Source organism: Mastomys coucha, unplaced genomic scaffold (genome assembly GCF_008632895.1).
Source record: "Mastomys coucha isolate ucsf_1 unplaced genomic scaffold, UCSF_Mcou_1 pScaffold15, whole genome shotgun sequence".
Classification (NCBI taxonomy): Eukaryota; Metazoa; Chordata; class Mammalia; order Rodentia; family Muridae; genus Mastomys; species Mastomys coucha.
This window is the reverse complement of record NW_022196897.1, coordinates 23,770,672-23,793,550: the sequence shown is the minus strand read 5'-3', so window position 1 is coordinate 23,793,550 and position 22,879 is coordinate 23,770,672. Positions and strand designations below refer to the sequence as shown.

The window sequence follows — 22,879 nt, the reverse complement described above, 5'->3', positions numbered from 1 at the left end:
TCTCAGGTCTCAGGTCTCAGGTCTGTAGCAACAAAGGGAACTTCCTAGGCTGTCTACGTGTCCTCAATGCTTGCAATTTTAATGGGCTCCAGCCACTTAAGAAATGGGTCACTTGTAGAAACATCATGGCTGTGTATAGAAAAACAGTTTTCTCTAGACCTGTCCTGAGACGACCAGCTTGTTCTGAGAACATATGTTTTGTGAAACCCACTGTGACAGGCTCATCATCTCAGGCTGGAGATGGGCCAGCACTTAGTCACCAGCCTTGCAAGGACACAAACACCTATGGGCTGTCCGCTTGTCCCTGGCAGCTGGGCTCACAGGGGTTGTGCCACCCTCTGGTGCTCAGGATCTGAAGTTAAACAGTTTACCAGTCTGGGAATGGAGGTAGCAGCGACAGCAGCGACGATGGTGACAGCAGCTAGCAGGTGTGCCTTGGGGAAATGTTTCTGGAATAGGTCTGTGCACCTGACTTTCATGCAGGGCTCACTGTACACCAGGCCCTGTTGGAGCTGTTTCTACATTATTGCAGAATAACTCTCTATGACCATCCATTTCAGAGAGGAGAATATTGAGGCCTGCCGGTCACTTCTAAGAGCTGCCTCAACCAGTCACCGACAGACAGGGTTGGGGGTAAGTCACAAGGTCACAGAAATGGATCTCCCTCTGGTTCTGGACCCAGTATGCAAACCATGAGGCCACAGCTCTTCTGATCATAGAGAGAAGCAACTTTGGGTGTCTCTGATTTGTTTCTTGGTAATATCACCCCAGTCCTGTCCATGTTCTGTCACCATTATGCCAACCTGTACATTGGGACACCTGTCACTAGATTTAGGGGCCTCTAAATCCAGATGATCTCAAAGCTTTTAACTTGATTTTTTTTTTTCTGCAAAGACAGTCCTGATAAGGGATTGGACAGTCGTGGTCTTGGGGCTTAGAACCTGGAAATGTCTGGAAGCAGGGGGCACAATTCAGCCCACTGCAGTCCTGTAGCCCTTAACAAGTAGTTTCTTCAAGGTCATCTTGCCAAGGTCATATAGCAAGATATGGTGTCTCTATAGCTGGTCAACATGACTATGGGTTATTTGGCTCTAAATGGAACAGGTGTGTCATACCCCTCAAGGCTACAACATTATTGAGGAGTAGGGCAGAAAGATTGTAAGAGGTGGAGGTGGGGGGTGACTACAGCGAAATAGTGTTTACTGGCTACAATGGGGCAGTCACATATCTGAACTTCAGTGATGCAGCCCCTGGGAGGCCACCCATGCTCCCAGTAGATAGGCCCACACCCATGTGCACATTGATAGCACTGAGTGGACTCAGAGGTTTATAAAATGACCAAGGGAAACTCGGAGAAAATAGCTGGATGAGAGTGGGAAGGAATAATAGGGGAGGAGTTATAGGAGAGGGGAGGAGGGAGAGGGGAAGGAATGGAAGTAGATTTGAGTACAATGACATGATATGCATAAGTGAGATTCTCAAACAAAAAAGAGGAGGAAGAGGAGCAAGAGAGGGAGGAGGGGGAGGAATAAAAGCATCCCACATTGTGCAGTAGAATCCAAGTTGGCTGAACTCTCCATGAAGCCCCAGTCAGATACTGACTCATCTCATCAGATACACGAGGCTGGCTCTAGTGTCATGGTGCCAACATATAGACAGGAGAAAGGAGGCCAACCACTCTGCTCTTAACATACCCATGCTGAAGCCAGGAATGTTGGTGCACATGTACAACACCAGCTCTCAAGAGGCAAAGGATTGTAAATGGAAGCCCAGCCTGGCTGTGTAGTAGGGAGATCTGCCCCAACTGAGTCCTGGAGTCAAGCAGATCTGTACTCATTCTTGACTGCCTTCAGGCAAATTGTGTCACCCTGTTCTCTTAGGCAGTGTCTCATCTGAAAGATTGGAATCCTAGGAAGAAGACACGTGACCTCCAAGGGTTATGGTAAATGTGCTCTGGGTGCAAGCGTTTCACTCAGGCAGAGCCGAAGCATCCTGGCCTCACAGCCCCGACCACCTCATTCAGTGCTTCTCAGTGCTTCTGGGACTCTCCAGACTCAGGGCCTCCAAATGGAAGAGGGTGCAGGTGCCTTTGAAGCTGTTCCTCAGAGACCAGGTGAGGACAAGGAAGGCTTGGCTAGCCACTCAAGAGGAGCTGCCAAAAAGAAAAAAGAAAAAGAAAAAGAAAATATGGAGCTACAGGTTCTGGGAAACAAATTGTGTTCAACTTGGAACACTGGACTCAATGGGATGCAGGTGGGACATCTGGGCAGATTTGTCTGGCAGGTGTTAGGCTTAGAAGGTGACTTCTAAAAGCTACATGAAGCCAAAGACTGAGAGGAAGAAAATTAAACCTGTTTAGGCAGATTCCTGTGCTGTCTACAGCAATGGGGCAGAGAGCAGGCTTGAAAGGTGAAAACAGGCTAGCTACATACTTATTGTTTTATCAGGGATGGGAAGCTGTGCTCTGAGCCTGGGGCAGAGAGCATCAATTGGCCCAGGGTCCTCAAATTATGCTGAGTAAGGCAGGAGAGACCCAGGGAAGGTATACAAGCCTCTCTCTCTCTCTCTCTCTCTCTCTCTCTCTCTCTCTCTCTCTCTTCTCTCTCTCTCTCTTTCTCTCTCTCTCTGATACTCACTCTCTAGTAAAGACCCTGATAACAGATTCTGAATCTTCCATAATCACCCGGGAGTCTTTCTGCACATAAAAGCTATAACTCCCCCTCCTGACAAAAGGTGTACCTTTGCTGACTTTGTTTTGACAGTATGTCTCATGTGGACATCATGGAGTTCCCATGGATAGGAAGTTATCCCTGAACTACCACTTTCCACACATCCCACCCTACAGCATGTGGGCATGTATGTTTGGCAGGGTGTAGGTAGGTTGCTAGTTGTTGCCATGACAACCAAGAAAGAGGCGAGCTCTGACTCCAGTGCCTGCTTGTTAGTAATGAAACCACATGGTGAAGACTTGTCCCCTGACCTTCAGGAATGAGGTCCACACCATATTCCTGTTGGCATGGAAACCTTTTACTACTCACTGAATCTATTCCAGTAAATATTAATTTTTTGAAAGAATGGGTGGTCGGAAGATGTCAAGGGGCCTGGAGAGGTAGCTTCATTGCTAAAGTGTTCCCTACACAAGCGTGAAGACCTGAGTTCAAGCACCAGGGCTTACATAAACAGTTGAGTTCACTGATATGTGCCTATGGTTTCTATGCCAGGGAGGTAGAGATAGGTGAGTCCCCACCTAATCAGTCAAGGTCAATGAGAGATCTTGTCTCAGAAAAAAAAAATGTGGGAAGGGCTAGAGAGATGGCTCAGCAGTAAGAGCACTGGTTGCTCTTCCAGAGGACTTGGGTTGGATTCCCAGCCGTACATGGAGGCTCACTACTGTATTTAACTGTAGTCTCAGGGGATCTGACAACCTCTTCTAGCTTCCTCAGGCACTGTACACAGATGTACTGGCAGGCAAAACACCCATGCACATAAAATTTAAAAGTGTTTAGAAAAAAGGAAAAGAAAAAGGTAGCTAGCCAGCTCCTGCAGATTGAACTCACACACAATGAAACAGTCAAGTTACAGCCTTTGCAAATCAGCCACTTGAAGAAGTGTGTGCAGTGTGTGCAGTGTGTGTGCAGCATGTGTGTGCAGTGTGCACAGCATGTACAGCGTGTGCAGCATTGCAGCATGTGAAGTGTGTGCAGTGTGTGTGCAGCGTGTGCAGCGTGTACAGCGTGTGCAGTGTGTGTGCAGCATGTGCAGTGTGTGCAGCGTGTGCAGCGTGTGTGCAGTGTGTGCAGCGTGTGCAGTGTGTGTGCAGCGTGTGCAGTGTGTGCAGCGTGTGCAGCGTGTGTGCAGTGTGTGCAGCATGTGCAGTGTGTGTGCAGTGTGCACAGCATGTACAGCGTGTGCAGAATGTGCAATATGTGCAGTGTGTGCAGCATGTGCAGCGTGTGCAGTGTGTGCAGTGTGTGTGCAGCGTGTGCAGTGTGTGTAGCATGTGCAGCGTGTGCAGTGTGTGTGCAGCATGTGCAGTGTGTACAGCGTGTGCAGTGTGTGTGCAATGTGTGCAGCATGTGCAGTGTGTGCAGCATGTGAAGCATGTGAAGTGTGTGTGCAGTGTGTGCAGTGTTGCAGTGTGTGCAGCGTGTGCAGCGTGTGCAGTGTGTGCAGTATGTGCAGTGTGTGTGTGGGAGGGAACAACTTCTAGACCCGAGTCTCTGTATCTTCACATTCTTATGTAAGCTATCTTGTATTGAAGATATGTCTGGCATTCTCCCAGGTTCTCTAATTTGATATTCCACTCAGAACGAATGAAACCCCATCAGCTTGGCACTGTCACACTTAGCAGATGAGAAAACTGATGCCTGGAGAGGCTAAGGCCCTTCCTGAAGTCACTCAGTTGGTGAATGACAGGCAAACCTACTTTATCCCGGTGATGCCTACAGCTCTTAACCATCTACCGCCTTGCTGTAACCTTGGACTTGAACTCAATGTAGTCTCTCTAGAGCCTCTAAATCCATCGGGGAGACATCATCTAAAAACTGTACCACTATAACTAAACATTCAGTACTTCTGTGAGAAATACCACAGCACACTGTCTAGATGTCTGCTCAGGGAATTGAATGGTGACAAGAGAAATTAAATACTTTAATAGATTCTGACAACAACTATATGTTAGGGGAATTCAAGATCACATAAAGTAAAAAGTCAGGCTAATATGCATGCCTAATTTACTAGCTGATTTTAAAAACAACAACTAATTTTGTTAGGGCCAGAGTTCTTTAAGCAAAATGAGATTGTAGAGTGGAGGAGGAGGTCAACTTTCCTGGAGAAGGTGGTCTTGAACTGACCTTATGTCCCTCACTTCAGAGTGGGTACTTGATAAATATATATCCAGTGGCGCATGGAAGCCCATGCCTGCAATCTTGGAAGGTTGAGTTCAAGGCTATCTTAAGCTACATAACAAAACTATGTTTACCTATCTATCTACAAACCTGTATTTCTTTCTATCATTAGTGCACACTCACATGTGCACATGCATCTGTATTCCAGCGTGTGCACACACACACATCCTATGAGTGACAGCAGTTTTCCACACACCATGCTTCAGCCAGGATGCCAGCCCCTTGCTTTTTTGCTCCCACTAAGCCACTCCACAGCTCTGGGAACCTATCTGTACTGTCCATCACTAAAGGGAAACTGAGTGTCAGCAATAACACAAATCCTGAGGCCCAGTCAGTACCAGACAGATCCAGAATGAGTCTTACTGTCATGAGTTATTCCCATAGCCTTGCTCTCAAGGGAGCTGAGCACTTCCCTGAAGAGGACATCCAGCAAACGTCACGCCATTCCTCCCATTATTTGAGCTCAAGAGCACATTGCACGTCCAGTCATTCACCAGCAGGCCTTCCTCACAACATATGTGAGATGTAAGAGACAAGGGGAACACAAATTAGTTCATTTCCAACCGTCTTTGAGGAGAAATGGCCATGATGCAAGTTCTGAAGATGATACATTCCATCAGGAAGTACCATGGGAAATGCAGGAATCATACTTCTAAAAGGTAGGGAAAGAGGTTGTAGCTGGCCTCTAAGATGAGCTGTAAGGGACCACCAGGATCAGAACCTCCCTAGGGATGAAAGTTACACAGGGCATCAGCCTCCCAGACCCAGGAGCCTGCATCCATCCCTGGGCACGAGGTGTGGATCTGGAGGCCACAGGATTGCCAGTTAGCATATAGTGGAATTGCTGGTCTGCTGCAGCGAGACCAATACAAACACGGGCACAAGCCGTCCTTGCCTGAGAATGGCTCATCCCACAAGGTCTCCCTCACACAGGACTCTACTGAGTAGTGGCTCACCAGGAAAATGGGGTGCAAATGCTGTGAGCCCCATGTCATTGAGGAAAAGCAATCTGGGATTCAACATCTGTCCTTCAGGGTTGAGGCAGTGTGCTGCTACTGTGAGGTTGAGAGATGCTTCAGGCAAGTCTGCCAGTGAACAGAGCTGACTGGGAGTCTGTCGAGCCACTCTCTGGCCTGGTAGAGTCCTGTGAAATCACTGAATCAGGACTCCTGGAATACACAGCAGTCAAAAGAGATCTAAGACCTCTGCAGACAATGAACTGGGCTTGGGTGACATTGGATGCCAAAAAGAAAGCAGTCTCAGCAGAGTGTCATCTACACATAGCTGTCCCCGTCTACCCCGCCCTCATGCAGCCTGGGCTTTGATGCAGAACTGTGCTTAAATACTACAATGTTTTGTGTTTCAGCCTTGCGCTGAGTGTGTAATTACAAGGATCCCTTCATTAACAGAGCTGCACAGTGAAAGCTCAAGTCGGCCTTTTCTGCTAATTCTGGAGGTGGCGAAGCCGGCTAATACAACCGCTGATTACAATTGTCACACAGTCTCTCAGAAGCCGCTAGGAAGTTCCTGTTCTCCTGGAATGCGAGCAGGAGCTTGCAGTGACAGAGAGGAAAGGGAGGAAGGGTTCATTCTGGCACTCAGAGCAGAGTACGGCATAGAGTTCCAGTCCCTGCCCCCTCGCTGAGGCAGGGTCGCCATATACAAACTCGTGTTAGTCATTGTGTCTAGTTAATTCGAGTGTTAGGAGAACTCGCTCACACTGCAAGATATGTGTACAGTGAGGCTGTGCAGAGGCCATAGGGTTAGTCATAGACTGAGCCTCTACAAGGCCTGCCCTTCTGGAATTTTTCAGGGAAAAAACAAAAACAACAACAACAAAAAAAAACAGGTACTCCATGGACAGAAAAAAACAATAATTTAAGTATGATAAGTTCTTTGAAGAAAAAAAATTAAGTATACTGTTTTTTGCATCCTGCAGGTCAGAGAATAAGTTCTCAGTGAATCTCATGACAATAATGATGACGATCACATTAATATTGACAATGGCGGGAATGGAGATGATTGTGGTGATGATGATGGTGGTGATGATAATTGTAAAGAAGATGATGATAATGATGGTAGTGGTGATGAAAATGGCTGATCATGATGATGGTGGCAATGATGGTAATGATGATAAAATGATGATAGTGATGGTAAATTATGATCATGATGCTGGTGATGAATATAAAGATGACAGTGGTGATGATGGTCATGGTAAATTATGATCATGATGATCAATGGTGATAAATATGAAGGTGATGGTAAAGATGATGTAATGACGCTAATGATGAAGATGATGTGATGAGGAATAAGGTAATGGTAATGGAGAAGATGATGATGGTGATGATGATGATGACAGTAGTGATGATGGTGATGATGATGAAGATGGTTATGGTGATAACGAAGATGACAGTGTTGGCAGTGATCAAGGACATGACTATGAGTCAGGCACAGTGGCAGAAGCTTTAATCCTGGCAATTGGGAGGCAGAGGTAGGTGGATCACTGAATTAGAAGAGGCCTAATCTATAGACTGAGATTCAGGACAACCAGTGCAATACAGAGGAACCCTGTCTCAAAAAAACAAAACAGACTATGACAACAGGAAAGAGTATGTTGATGTACAAGTCAGAAAGGTTATGGATGAAGGAATGATCATTTTTTCCCCAAAAGTTGTGGAAAGAGTTATAGAAAAGCTGGAACACATGAGTGACTGTGGAACACATTTGCCAAGGGAGGGAACATAGGTGTGGAAGAGGAGGCAGGCAGTGAGCAGACAACATGAGGCCCAGCGTGCCTCAGGACAGGGCACCAGTCAAGGCAAGCTCAGACTCTGAGGAACTTTCTCTGGGTTCCAGAGAAGAGTGAAGCCTGGGAGGCGCCACCTTCCCCCGAAGCCAAAGAGCCAGACTTCATTTGGAATTCTGGCCATCAAGGTGTTCGAGCTCAGTTGGATGTATCCTCCACCCCTTAGTTGATTTAAAGACGCTGAACAAGAGATCGTGGAGACTGGGCCTTGCCTCTGCATCTCACTAGATGTCTCCCCTCAAGCAAAGACTTGGCCTCTTCCCTAAGTTATTACAGAAACAAAATGAGGCAAATCATTGCTGGTGTCCTCTAACTCCTGTGTTTCTGTGCTGAGTATGGGGTGTGGGCAGAGTAATGTTTCTGTCAGGATGGAACTTTCATGATGGCAATAATCCTGAACCAAAACTGAACCATAAGGTAAGGAGTGCTCAGCCATTTGTTGAGGCCCCATGGAGCACGGCCTAGGCTAGGATAAGAGGACAGGTTTTAACTGATCTAAGCAGCCTGGGAGACATGAGACTCTGCCAGCGGCTGTGTCCAGTTACATGATGTGGGGGATGGAGGAGGGGACCAAATCCCCCTGGAATCTCCCTGGTGACCATCTGCCTCTCCAGGGTTGACTGGTGACTAGATGGGGAGTTTTTTGAGATGAAGAAACAGCAGGTAATGGTGACTGAAGTAGCAGACCAGTATAGAGGCACTGCTAAGTGTGTGATCCATTCTTTCTGATTACTGTTCCTGGCATCAGGCCTGTGGTGAAGCTGTACGCTGTGGCTGGAGAGGCTACTACATCCCTTCTCAGAAGAAAGTGATGATGATGATGATGATGATGATGATGATGATGATGATGATGATACTATTCTATCTTACATAAGGATTTAAGGTTACATGACTTGCCTAAGGTCACACGGCTTCACACAGCAGAGCTGATGCAAATGTTCTTTGATTTACCAGTCTCCACAACTGTACCCTAAACCATCCAGGTCGCCAGGCCCCATGTCCCTCCAGAGAGGAAGCACAGTAGCAGGGCTCCCTGAGCACTGTACACAGAACATTTCATCTATTGACCATGCTGCAATATAGTCAGAAAAAGGGGACAACAGGGAAGGCACATGACATGGAGAGCACTCTGCCAACAAAGACACTCATGGGAAGCTGATAGAAAATGAGCTGTCAGATCCTTCATCTGGAAACTGAAAACGAGAGGGCTGGGCCCAGCGACCCCTAAAGGGCTCTCCCGCTCTAAAAGACTTGCCTTCAGGTCTGGGGAAGCGGCCATAATACTGTGTCCTCGAGTTTGTCCTTCTGCCAATTCATTGTCTGGCCAAGCGAGAAAACACTCAGGCAGCCTGCTCAGGGCATGGCTCCGTGGAGCATCCCACAGCAGGGACAGAGATGGGGCGGTTGCCTCTGGCTTCCTCGCTGCTTTGCATTCCACAAACATCCTGTGTCATGAGTTACAAGAGCCCTGGATGGAAAAGTAACATGCTGATCTGCTTGGCAAACAAAATGGAGCAACTACATCCAGCTGAGCAATTGACGCTCCCAGAAGTCACACTTAAGTCACAGAGAAGCTGATAGTTTATCTTGGTGCCTCACAGAAAGATTGAGTGTCTAACCAGTAGCCCCATTTTGGCTAGCATAGGCTGTGCCCACCCTCGTCCCTTTAAGCCTTTCTTACCCCATGAGAGATTCTCTCCACAAATATTAGGGAGGAGAAGAATTGAGCCAAGCAAAAACAAGCTGAGAAAATGAGGGGAACGTGCCAGTTGTGAACCCAAACAGCTCTAGGCTCACATTTAATAACTGAGAGACTTTTGCAAAGGAGTTGGCTTTTCTGAACACATTTCCCTCTTATCTAAAATGGAGCCTAAAATATCATGGTTTCTGTCATATGGAATATAGTTTTACACACATGTATACACATGTATACATATATACATACACACACATACACACACACACATATATGTATAGATAAATATATGTGTGTGTGTGTGTGTGTGTTTATACACATACAGAGAGAGAGAGAGAGAGACCTGCATATTTTTCTATCCTGGCTCCGCCATGAATTGGTTTGTCTTCCTGTGTCTTGGTTTCCCTTTCTCTAAAGTAGGAATGTAACAATGTAACATCCACTTTGTAAAATTTTATGTAGAATACCTTCTTTAAACCTGCTGAATTACTAGCCACCAGTAATGGCATCCTCGGCGTTGCTGGAGAGGCTACATCCTGCCTCAGAAGAAAGTGATGAAGTAAGGTGGGGGCTGGGGGTGGCCAAGCATGGGTTCGGGGCAGGAACAGACAGATAGGAGCATGCTCAGCCTGGCTCTGGCTCTGAAGCAGACTTGAATGTATCAAGCAGAGGCTTCCCTAAACTCTGTCCTCATCTCTTGGGAAGGCCTGCCTGGTCTGCCTGATTCATCTGTAGTCTGTGCCTTTCATCAAATTGCATCATATCACCCATCAAGCAAATGGGGCTCTGTCATGGCAGAGACTTGTCAAGTGACAGAGCTGGGCTATCTGATAGTTACATTTATTTTTAGCAACTTCATCCTGAGACACTTTAAATTAGCTGCGGTCCTAATTTAAGGCACTCACTGTGGTGCGTGGTTAGCATTTCTTCATTGAGCAATGGTGTAGTATGTATGCATTTGAAATCTAGTGATGGAGAGGCCATGTCAAACAGCAGGGAAAGAGGCCTGCTTACATCCCTCTGTCCTGTAAGACCCCCATGCCCCAGGGCATCCTGTCTGGCCACAGCTTTATCAGGAGCATGTGACCTGGCTGTTCTCTGCCTCCTTATCCTTGTTTTCAAACAGCGTCTGCCTAAGTAGTCCCCTGCAGTAGCTCCCTGGTTCCATGTTTATCCAGTGGTCCTGGTTTATATAGACTTCATCTTCTGCTGTCTAGATAGAGTCTCAGACTCTGCCCTGAGTCTGAACCTCCCAGAGTATTGGTCCAGCCCATGCAAAGCTTCTATGGCAGGGCTAGCATCCATGAATGTGCATTTCCACCAATTTCCAGGAGACATGGATGCAGCAAATCCAAGGACCCCACTTTCAGGATGGCTGATGTATCAGGGGTATCCAATTCATGGCCTAAGGGCTTGGTGCAGCCCAGAATGGCTATGGATGTGGCCCAACACAAAACTGTAAATTTACTTAAGACATCATGAAGTTATTTTCATCTTTCAATAATTCTGTGAGTCTCAAGCATGAACTTTGTAGACATGTTTTGTAACATCATGTCACAAAAGTCACAAAGTGACAAAAATTAAACATACATATGTAGTCAAAACCTAGATAGGCCATGAGCTGAACGCCTTAGATTTAATGTGTGCCCTAAGGCAATTCCTCCTTATCCCATGTGGCTCAGAGAAGCCAAAAGGTTGGACTCCCTGGAATCCTAGCTATTCTGGGATTTTTCTAATATTTTTTTCTATCAATAATTTGTGCTAATAGTTGGATGCCTTAATTGTGGCCAGTTCTGATCCTGTCTCCCTTGCATTAAAATCTCCCAAGTTCTCCTGCACTCCTAAATCCAACAAATGTCTCTAGAAGTCAGAACCCACATTGCCTAAGGAGTCATGGCATAACTTGACTGGACCCAACATTACAGTGTGGTTCAATTCATGTACAGACCACTCTCCCCCTGTCCCCATTCAGTCACATGCCTCTGGGTAGCAGGAACTCTGTCCACCCCACCTGTACATCTGGGGCACCTGGGATATACCAGTGTGTATGAAATCCCTCAGAAATGGGAAATGATTGAAGGTGTGCTTAACAAGAGATGGAAATTATTTCTCTAGAGAGAATTTAAGCAACTCCTGTGAAGCTAGGATTTGATCTTGCCAGATATATTTCCCCATTTTTTGTTAACCTCCAGCACTGTGTATGGCTTATACAGAAAGAGGAAAGTCTCCGGTTTGATTTAAATCAAGTAAGCATATGGGCTGTATAGTGAACTCAGCTTGGGCCTGGGGGAGGCAGCCCCACAGTCAATGCTAATCCCTCAGCTGATCTAGTGACTTGGGCAAGTGTCACCTGGCTGCCCTGTGTGTGTGTGTGTGTGTGTGTGTGTGTGTGTGTGTGTGTGTGTTGGGGTGGGGGTTGGTTCTCACCTGCTTCAGAGACCTGTTATCGGAAACAAATGGGATTACTGAGGTAAATTAGTTAGCTCAATTATTGACATGTAGAAGGCTCCCCAATGGTTGGTAGTGATTTTTTTGTAGTGAGGTCTCCAGACAAAATAGAGATGGGTGGTTTCTCACTAGAGTTTTAATGAAAACGAATTCTACTTTGAAAAATGATAAGAGATAAAACATTCCAGGATTCTTTCTCCTGTTTTAATGAATCGAGGATATACCAAATTCATAATTTTTTTCCAGAAACGATCCCAAAGGACTAGTAAGCTTGATTTATGTTTTCTTTACCAGTCACTTTTATTCCAAATGCCTCACATTTCCATTAAAATGCTATTAAATAAAAACAGAATTTTACGGTACCTGTGATGGCTTGGGTCTCGGTGTGATAATTGCAATTATCTCCAGCAAAGACACCATTGCTCATCCTTTTATTTCCTCTTGTACTTCAGCTGCATCTTTAGTGTGTCCCAGGTGAGGAAACCCACTCCCCTCGGAAGCTGCAGCTCCGGGTCTGGGAAGGGACATAAGTTGGCAGCCATCCTGAGGCACACAACGCCTTGCAGTGCTGGTGAAAGGCACATGCTGGGCAGTGCAAGAGGTGTCTCTGGAAGGGGACATCCTGGTCCTCTGGAGTCACATGGGGCAGACCTGTCTAGCCTGAGCATGCTAGAAGGAGGTGGTGAGGTCCCCACCGCCATGGCAGGTCACACAAAGGCTTCCACCTGGCCAGGTGCTGCTTTGAACAGCCTGCTGCCCCGTAAGTCCAATCCTGTCTACCTGGGCTAAGATTTCTTCTCTGAAATGACATTGTTGTGAAATGTTCTGGAACTAGATGGCAGCCGTGGTGATAAAGCCTCACGAAAGCCTCCTAACCACCACTCACCTGTACACTTTAAAATGGTTTCAGTAGCAGCTTCTATGTCTGCTTCACACAAGAACAACAAAAAATATCCCTGGATGGAATGATCTCCAAAGCCACTCACAGCTAACACAGCGTGGCATCTGGCGCTTGGGAGAGGTGGCACATCACCCAGGGCTCTGCTACGCAGACCGCAAGTCATGTGACCACTAAATCTTTAACCAAGGAGGAACTGTTAACCACAGTATAGTTTCGCTTAATACAGACTATGTGTATATCCCTGAGAAACATGCTTGGGGTGTGCAAAAAGAGTTTAAGCTATGTATCCTGACACCCTAACTCAAAATACAGACAACCTTCCATCATTAGTGTCTGCCTTTAAACTGTGGGATTAGGAACCATTTTGACTCCTTTATACTTCTCTCCAAAGGTCTACAAAAAAAGCTTTAAATACTTTTATTATCTAAAACACAAAGTTCCCTTCCAGATGACGCTATGGCTCAGTTGGCAGGGAGTCTGGCAAGCGTGTAGAAGTCCCTGAGTTTGATCCCAGATGTGCTAATGCATGCCTGTAATCCCAGCAGTGGGGAGGTGGAGGCGGGAGGATCTGAAGTTCAAGCCCACCCTCAGCTTCTTTTACATAAGACTTTGCTTTTTTAAATAAATAAATAAAAGTCAATGGATTTTTTTTTAAATCTTTTAAAAATTAAACAATAGTATTCAGAATTCTGTGGCTCCTGTGTGAACCATAATAAAGGTATACTAAGACATAGAGAATGCTAGAGAACTGGTTTATAATCCTGATTTACCCGGAAGGTTAGCGTTATGCTGTGTTCAGCCTCAGTCTCCCCATCGGGAACAAGGCTGCAGTCACAGGCTCCTCCTCAGAGGTTCATGGAAAGCAAAGGAGACTCCCTCGGGGCAGCAGGGCTTGTCCATCTGTCCAGCGGCCACACAACACACCTCCCAACCTTCCCCTTAACAAACTTCCTAAGCTCTTCTAATGTCAGCCACAGACCTTACTCAGTAATTTAAGAGCTGATTTCTGGTAAGAGTGTCCGTGTGCACCCCTCCCCCATCATTTCTCTTTCTCCCACTGTCTCAGAGAAAACACTTCATTTCATGTGAAAAATCACCACCGAGCTTTTATTTACTGTCTGAAGTTCAAGGTGACAGTGACAAAGCTGTTTCTGCTGAAGGGAAACCGCACATCTCAGCAATATCCGAGTCTCCCGAGGACTCAGGTCTGCATGTGCAGGAGGGAGAATGTTGGAACCCAGACCCTCCATGCCATTGGCCTAGAAAGAGATTTTTTCTTCACTATATCCTGGTTCTGTTCCCCTGCCTGTCCTTGCTTTGAGTCCAGAGTTAGGATCCACTTGAAAGGCACTGTGCCGGGCCTTCTGGAACTTTCTACTCATGACTTTCTGGAGATTGGCTCCTTGGACTGGTATGAGATTAGAAAGAGCTTTCCAACAAGATGGTTGTCTCCCAATCTCCTTTCCCATTTCCAGGTACTTAGTGGGATTCAAAGCATCATGGCTTTGACACTCTTCATGTCAGTTTATGTCATTATTAAAAGCAAACTCTCAAAGTGTTTTAGTCAGGGTTCTACTCCTGTGAAGAGACACCATGACCACGGTAGCTCTTATAAAGGAAAACATTTAGTTGTGGCTGGCTTACAGTTCCGAGTTTTAGTCCATTATCATCATGATGGGAAGCATGGTGGTGTGCAGGCAGACTAGAGAGGTAGCCGAGAGTTCTACATCTGGATCTGCGGGCAGCAGGGAGAGAGAGAGAGAGAGAGAGAGAGAGAGAGAGAGAGAGAGAGAGAGAGAGACTGGGCCTGTCTTGGGCTTCTGAAACCTCAAAGCCTACTCCCATTGACACACCTCTTCCAACAAGGCTACATCTGCTCCAACAAGGCCACACCTCCTAACTGTACCAATTCCCTATGGGCTTATGTCGGCCATTTTCATTCAATCCACCCCACAGTGCAACAAATTCAATGAAAATTGCCTCACCACTCCCCATTCCCTGAACCTAGGAATCTAACACACACCACATCCAGGAATTGACTCATGCCTTCAGTGAACTTGTAGAACTCTGAGGGGCTGTCCTGTGAACCACGACAGTATGTAGGGAACAGAGGGATGTGTCCAAGGAGCAGAATAGAATGAGAAAGAATATCGGTGGTGTGATCAAGGAGACATCAGAAGTAGACAGAGCCTAGCAGCCTGAAATAAGCACTGAACTTCCCTGGATCAGGTCTTCATGGGATTTACTGACCATGCCTAGTGTATTTAAGGTTTGGTCACAGAAGGTGGCAGATGGTTATCTTAGTCCTAGTTCTGGGTGGGATGGGAGCCAGGAAAGAGTAGAGAGAGAGGCAGTGAGTGAGAGAGGGAGCTGGGAACTCAAGAGCAGTGACCCTTGGGTTCTAGGCCCAACCGATAGCAAGGTAGAGGGGTAGCATCCAAATCCTGGAAGGGCCTACCCAGTAAGGAACTAGAAACAAGGAAGCCTGGGAAGAAAGAAGGAGTGCCAGGATGAAGCCCTTGTGAAGAGGCCAGCCTCTGAGGCTAAATCAGAGAGGAAGCAGCCCAACAAGGTATGCTGTTTGCCGTGGGGCTGCACAAGGGGGCTCATGCCCATGATCCCAGCACTTGAGAGAAAGCAACAGAAGAATTGCAACTTCTAGGACAGCCTGGGCTACATGGTAAGTTTGGGGCCAGCCAGAGCTACACAGTGAGACCTTGTCTCAAAATTGAAATTAAATAAAATGAAAGCCACTCAGGTGCCCGCATGGAGGATGAGGAGGACAAAGCCAGAAATGTGGTGTGGTGGTCTGAATAAAAATGGTCCCATAGGGGTACTGTTAAGAAGTGTGGCCTTGCTGGGTGTGTCACTGCGGGGAGGCAAGGGGGCTTGGAAGGCTGGTAAAAGTCTGCAGCTGCTCATTTTCTTGATTATCAGAATAACTTCAGAATAATACACACAGACTAAGGAGTCACAAAACTCTCATCCTGTTTCTGTATGAGCTCCAAATAAGCAGTTAAGACAGAAAGGCATCTGTGTCCGTGGGGCCGGGGAATGGACGTGTCTTCCCAAGTTGTTCACTGAACTGTGCCTTTGGCTCCTTGCCAAAACATCTCAATGAGATCTTTCTATTTCTTAATTATTCAATTACTACCCATAAGTAGGAGTTTGAAATCAGACCCAGGCTGCTGACAATGGAGTATTCCCTTAAATCATGAGCAGAGCGGAGGAGGTCGCCCATCTTGGAAGCCAGGCTGGCAGAATGGAGGAAGCCAGTGTTTCCAGTCCTAGGTCTGCACTAGGTTCAAGCCTTGGCTTCGCTCTGCAGAAGCTGTATGAGCCTTGACAGGCCACTTCTCAGAAGCCAGTTTTCTAGCATGTAAATGCCAGTCCCCAGTCTGGCAGTGGTGGCGCACGCCTTTAATCTCGGCACTTGGGAGGCAGAGGCAGGGGATTTCTGAGTTCGGGGCCAGCCTGGTCTACAGAGTGAGTTCCAGGACAGCCAGGGCTACACAGAGAAACTCTGTCTTGAACCCCCCCCCCAAAAAAAAGGCAGTCCCCTGGGGGATTGTACACCCCAAGGGAAGGAAGCCATTGGAGGAAGGGAGTAGTCATAAGTGCCTTGTGTATTTCAGGTCTCAGCAGACGGAAAAATCTTTCACTTCAAAGGAAGATCTGAACTGTGAGCTGACCGGTGGTGACTCCGAGCCTAACCCTGAAGCCCACCTGCCCTCCATTTGCCTCAAGCAGGTGTTCCCCAAGTATGCCAAGCAGTTCAACTACCTGCGCCTTGTAGACAGGATGGCCAATTTGTTTATCCGATTCCTGGGAATCAAGGGGACAATGAAGTTGGGACCAACTGGCTTTCGGACCTTCATAAGGTTAGTGAGACCAGCTTCCTCCAGCTTGAGTTTTAGACAGGGTGGAGCCCAGTCACTCCTCTGGATGATCATGTGTCATGTGGCCCAGGACTGCTCTTGGGAGACTACAATATTGAATCAGTACCCTGTTTGAGGTTATATTCATCTCAGGACTGGCACTGATCCTATAGACCTGAAAGTCTTTATCCGTGTGTGTGTGTGTGTGTGTGTGTGTGTGTGTGTGTGTGTGTGTGATCCCGGCATATTGAAGACTCATGTCAAATGAGTTGATAAACATTATGACCATGACATTTAAGCCATAGGTTTGTTGTTAAAAACAAGCAGTTGTGGGGCTGAGGGGGATGACTCAATAGGAGATGACTCTTGATGCACAAGCATGAGGACCCGAGTTCACATCCCCAGGGCCCACATAACAGCCAGACATGGCAGCATGCATTAGTAATTCCAGCACCAGGGATGGGGAACAGGGCAAGACAGGAGCTTGCTAATAAGCTAACCTAGCAAGAGTACAAAATTCCTGGTTCAGTGAAGAGCCTATCTCGAAAATAAGGCAGAGCACAGTAGAGGGAAACACTCGAAATCATCCTCTAGGCTCCATATACACGTGCATAGGTGTCTGCGCCCATTCCCACACACCCATACACACCAAAATAAAGTGTCAGCTGCCATATTAGTCATTCTTATTGTTTTTGTTATAACACAATACCTGAAGTTGGATAACTTTATAAAGAAAGGGGATTATATAACTGATAGTAGTTTTAGTTAGCAGCTTAAACTCAGTCAAGTAGCCCCATTAGCTAGATCTTCGGTAAGAGTCTAATAGCAGATAGTATCACAGGGAAGCATGTGCAGGAGAAAGAGAGCATGCCCAGAGCGGTTGGATGCCAGAAAGCAGGTAAGAGTCAGGCTCATTCTGATAACAATTCAGCTTCCCACAAGAACCAGTGTCCTCCCAGGGCACATGCCCAGTGACCTAAAGATCTTCTACAAGCTCGGCCTCCTAAAGATGCTACCCCTGAGCAGCATGAGGTCCATGCTTCCAACATATGACCTAAAGTCCCTTGAGAGGAAAGCCTAAATCAGATTGGCCTGTAGGCAAGTCGGTGGAGGATTATCTTGACTATTAATCTGTGCAGGAAAGTCTGGCACACAGTACAGACACCATCCCCAGGTAGGTCGGTGGTCCTAGGCTGTATTGAAAAGCTAGCTGAGCCGGAACCTGTGAACAAGCCAGTAAGAGAGCCAGCAAGCAGCCTTTCTCCATGCTTTCTGCATCAAGCTCTTCCTCGAGTTCCTGTTCTGACTTCCCTAAAGATGGAAGTGACCTGGAGGTATAAGAGGAAATCTTACCTGAACTGCTTTTGGTCAGAGGATTTTATTGGAAACTAGAACAGGTGACACCCTCAAACCCTGTTCTACCACAGCAGTTACCCTGAGCCAGGTCCTTAAACACCTAGTAGTAATTGCTCTTGGACTCCAGCCAGCCTTGTGCTTCTTAGTGAGTGTTTTCCCAGTAGGAACAACCTGGCTGTGTCTGAGTTCACAAAGGCATATCACTCCACAGTGAGTTTCTGGAGTAAAAACTTCAATAATTAACCTGATAAATTATATAGTGCATTTGTCCTGGTTTTAAAATAGCATGTTTATAATGCATGCTGTATAAAACTTGCCTGAATTTTAAAGGTAAGACATAAAATAAGGAAGGGGGTTTTGCTATAACCTAAAAGGTAACCATTCACCTCTCAGCATTGTCTTTCATGGATCATTCAATTTGCCTCCACCCTTTGGAACACTGTGGGGCAACACAGGAGAGCTCACCAGCCATAAAAACCCAGTGGCCTGTATCCTATAGACCTGGGGGGAGCCTTTATCCTATAGTGTGTATGTGTGTGTGTGTGTGTGTGTGTGTGTGTGTGTGTGTGTGTGTGTGTGTGTATGTTGTGTATAGGATTAATCAGGACCACAGAGAAACATCTAGTATATGGTAAATGATTGATGAATGTTAGTTTCTTTCTACAGTGATTAAAGAATGATATAAAAATGTATATATTCTATAAACCCTCTGCCTCTCTCTGTCTCTGTCTCTCTGTCTCTGTCTTTCTCGCTGTCTCTCTCTCTCTCTCTCTCTCTCTCTCTCTCTCTCTCTCTCTCTCTCACACACACACACACACACACACACACACACATACACACAGATCCAGGGCCTGCACAGGCTCTTGTACAAACCTGACAGCCATGCCAAACCACTGACCCTAGATCGCTTCAACAAGCATGATCTGACTCCAGCAGGGAATTGCTCATTTGCAGTTCTCTGTGGCATTGCCACCTCAAAAGGAAAACTCTCTGACAGGCCTCAGCATTGCTGTCACTTCTTGTTCTTGGTTTAAACATCCTTATCCTACATCTCAAAGCCACACTCCTCACAGTTTGCTTCACTAAGGCAAATAATTAGACGCAGTGAGTTGGAAGCCATGTTTTGCCCAAGGTTTCTCCAGACAGAGTTTATGGAGACTGCCACCAGTCATCTGGTGTTCTTGGTAAGATGGCAAACCCAAGTCTTGGCAGCATATTATTCCCAAGTTAACATACCTGAAGTCCTGGCGGTAGGGTGCTTGAGAAGAGCATTGCATTAGTTTTCAAAGGTGGGAGTTTGGGGGAAGGGATGACGCAGGGTTGGGGTCTAATAGTCCTGGCTTTGCAACAAAGAGTATATATTGTTCGTTGGCTGTGTGGCTTTGGAATACACCCCGTTAGTCTCTAAGTCCCAGTTCCTTTATGTGTCTCACCTCATTTCTGCTTACTCCATGCTAAGCCTGTTCTGATGGCTTCAGGGTTACCTTATGGTCACAAGATGGTTGCTCAAAATCTAGCCACTGTGGTTGAGCCCTAGACTGGAAGAAGGGAGAGAGAGTAGTAGCACAGGTCTCTACCAGGTGGACTAGAGTCCTGGAAAAATTCCCTGGATGCTAGATGCAATGATTTCTGCCTCCATCTTGCTGCCTACCTCTAGTTACTTGGGAACCAGGAAATCAACTTTATATTTTATCTATTCATCCATTCATTTTGTGTGTGTGAGTTTAGATGCACATACACCATAGCGTACCTGTGAGGTCAGAGGACAGCTCTCAGGAGTCGGTTCTTTCCTTCTATTGTGTGGATCCTAGAGATTGAATTCATGTTGTCTGGCTTGGTGACAAGCATCTTTATCTTTTGAACCTTCTTGCTGGCCTCTAGACGTTGTGTGTGTGTGTGTGTGTGTGTGTCTGTGTGTCTGTGTGTGTTTCTTTTAAAATGTATAAATACTGCTGTCTCATCACAGTGAAAAAGAGAAGGCAAATAGCTAGGCATTCTCTACCTCTTGGTGATTCCTATTTGAGCTGTGGAGCACAGAGGACCCTAATCTGAGGGCTTGCGGAAGCACATAAGGATAGAAGTGAGGTGGGCAAGCTGGTGTGCTTCATTTGGATGGCATGTCCATGGCTTGGACTTCCCAGAGCAAAGCAAGAACATTCTAGGCCTGCCCAGCTTCTGCACCATGGCACAGAAGTCTCCATTGAAAAGGGAGCAAAAGTGCTAGGGACTGAAGCGCTAGCTGAGCTTCATGTGGGAACTGTCAGACTGTGTGAGGACACAGATCCTGGGACATCTGCCCCACACCCACCTCTTCCCAAGAAGCTCCCTAGGATGTTCAAAGACACGCTGAAGAAGCCCTCCCCTCCCCGGGACTCCTCAACTAACAGCACATGGGAAACAGACTCTTGGGTACCAACCTCTGGCAAAGTCTAAGGCTGTGACCAAGAGCTCCCTGGCTGGAGCTATGAACAGAGCCCAGAGCTGGAAATAAGAACAATAGTGGAATCCACGGTGGCCTCGTGGAAGAGGCAAGGTTTGCCCTACTACTAGCTGTCATTGGATGAGCTGTAAACAAACACACCACCAAGGCAGCAGGGAGAGCCAGCAGAGGTTTTCATGGCTCAAGCTGAGAGGTGAAAGGAAGGTGTGTGATTCAGGCTGTGTTGGACCTGAGGCTCTGTGAACTGGGTGAGGATCTGGGAAGCTTCCTGGCCACTCCCGGGGGAATTTCACTCAATCAGAAGACAAGGAGGAGATTTGGAGACACCGGGCGGGCAGGTGGCTCCAGTCACAGCTGCTTCTGATGCAGACAGGATGAATAAAAGGAACGGTTTCCTATCCCCTCCCCCACCTCCAAACACACTGCGGGCTTTGATGGCAACTGGTTAGAGATGCTGTCTCAGAAAACCATCACTAGTACACTTAATGTCACCAGAGCTTTGGGCCTCTCCAAAAGAAGCTATGCACATTTATTTTTATGTAAAACCTCAATATTGGAAGAATGGATCTAACCATGTGTGGATCCCATCAAAGCAGGAATGCCCCATAGAGGCCTCCAGTGAGTGACACTTGGTTTGAGAGTCCAGGACACACCCTTAAGAAGAGCTCCACATTTCACACAATCCTGAAGAGAAAACAGAATTAAGAATGTTTCTAATAAAACCTCCCAGGTCAGAATGGGCTAATGGAAAAATATCCTCGCAAAGCTACCTGGGATACAGGCTTTGTGATTCTCTCCATCTTCAGCAAGCAGCATTTGCATGAGAAACCGATTTTTCCAAGGTTAGGGACTGTTAGGTTCTGCAGCCGCCACTTCCCATCTGTGGCCAGCCAGGCCATCAGTGAGCTGCAGCAGAATGTGACAGGAAAAGAGCATCTTCAGGTGGCTAAGAGGCAGCTCCAAGCAGATGGACCCAGACGACGAGGTTACCCAGTAAACGCCTGCCCTACTCAAGGATGCTGGAGGAAGTGGAGAAACACTGCACTAGGTAACAGACGCTTCCTTTAAAGGCGTCCCAAGAAACCCCAATGGCAACTTACTAGCAAAATATGATAATTCTCTGCTTTCCAATTTATCTGGGTATGTTCAGTCTTGCAGATTAAATTTCACCACCTGCTAACGATTGTTCTCTATCTTTCTCCTTTCCACTTTGGTTTAAATGTTACTTCATGATGAATTAATAATATTTATGCCATATGCCGAATTGAACCAAGTGCCCTTCACAGGAGCACTTTGAAGCAGACATATTCCCAGCACGATGCACGCTTCTTTCACAGCTCCCACACAGACGCCTGAAGTTGAACTCGCCTTCTGAATCTGCTCCCCACTCTCTGTCTCTCCACATTCCTTGAAGAGAAGAAGGGAAGAAAATAATAAATGGTCGCCTGGATTTATTTTCGGTGTCCATCTCTCAGAACTTGCAGCATAGATCAGCAGTTTTCAGAGCAAATTATGTTAATGCCCGACCGGCATCTTCTACTGTTCTCTTCCTCCAAGAATGAGAAATAACGAACTGTCATTCTCTTGTCTAGACACTCTAAGCCGCCTTACAAGAGTGTCATTTTCTCGGGAGCTGTGTAGTAGTCACACATATCATCGCCGTGAATTGAGCTCCTCCTTTTATTATTTTTTTATTGTTGGAAAATTTATTTTATAATAATTGCCAGGGTGTGGAGGCTTCTATTTCTCCGGGAAATAAAAACTGTCTAGTTGATGCTTCAGCTTGGCAGCCTTCTTTGAGAGAAATGTGTCCGTATTAGTCTCCCACCAATAGATCACACTAGCTGGGGGCAGGGAGACATTAGATGTAATTCACGGAGGACACGTTTTCCATGGCACCCTGCATTTTCCACTGGATGCTGCTGGGGATTCAACAGTTGGCCCAGCTAGGCTCATTCCCGGGAAACTGCAGCCCCTGCACTATGAGACCACGCTTTGAAACCCTGCTCCAACACTCACTGCTTCTGATCCCATGTCTTCTTTTGAACTAAAGGACATCTTCTTCCCTTTCCCTTTCCCCACTTCCCCTTTATTGTATGGAGATATTAATGTGCTTCATAATGGAGAGCAGTGGGGGGTTTCTCTCTGAGAGGCATGGTCTGTTAGAATGTTCTAGAATAGAAGTATAAGAAGACAGCTTTCCCCTCTCATTAACTCCTTGGTGACGTTGAAGCTGTCCCTCTGTGGCCACTCCTTCCCAGAAGACTCCTGCGCTTCTTCTCTAGCCTTGAGAACCATGGATGGTTTAAAACACAGACACCTCATTCCCTGATTCCCAAATGCTTAGATATTTGCCTCCCCCCACTTTTGTAATAAATAAGTATGGCTGTTTGAATACCCTTTACCTCATAGAAACCTCTCTGGGGGTGGGACACCTGCTCTTTTTT

General features: G+C 46.6%; 1 protein-coding gene across 1 annotated transcript in view; it reads left to right on the top strand.

The window, feature by feature from the left end:
• The window catches only part of Ttll11 (tubulin tyrosine ligase like 11), a 229,454-nt gene that overhangs the window by 164,829 nt on the left and 41,746 nt on the right, over positions 1 to 22,879 (top strand). Inside the window, exon 7 of the mRNA XM_031370031.1 lies at positions 16,394 to 16,639. Within this exon, the coding sequence (XP_031225891.1) occupies positions 16,394 to 16,639 (246 nt within the window). The remainder of the gene's footprint in view (positions 1 to 16,393; positions 16,640 to 22,879) is intronic.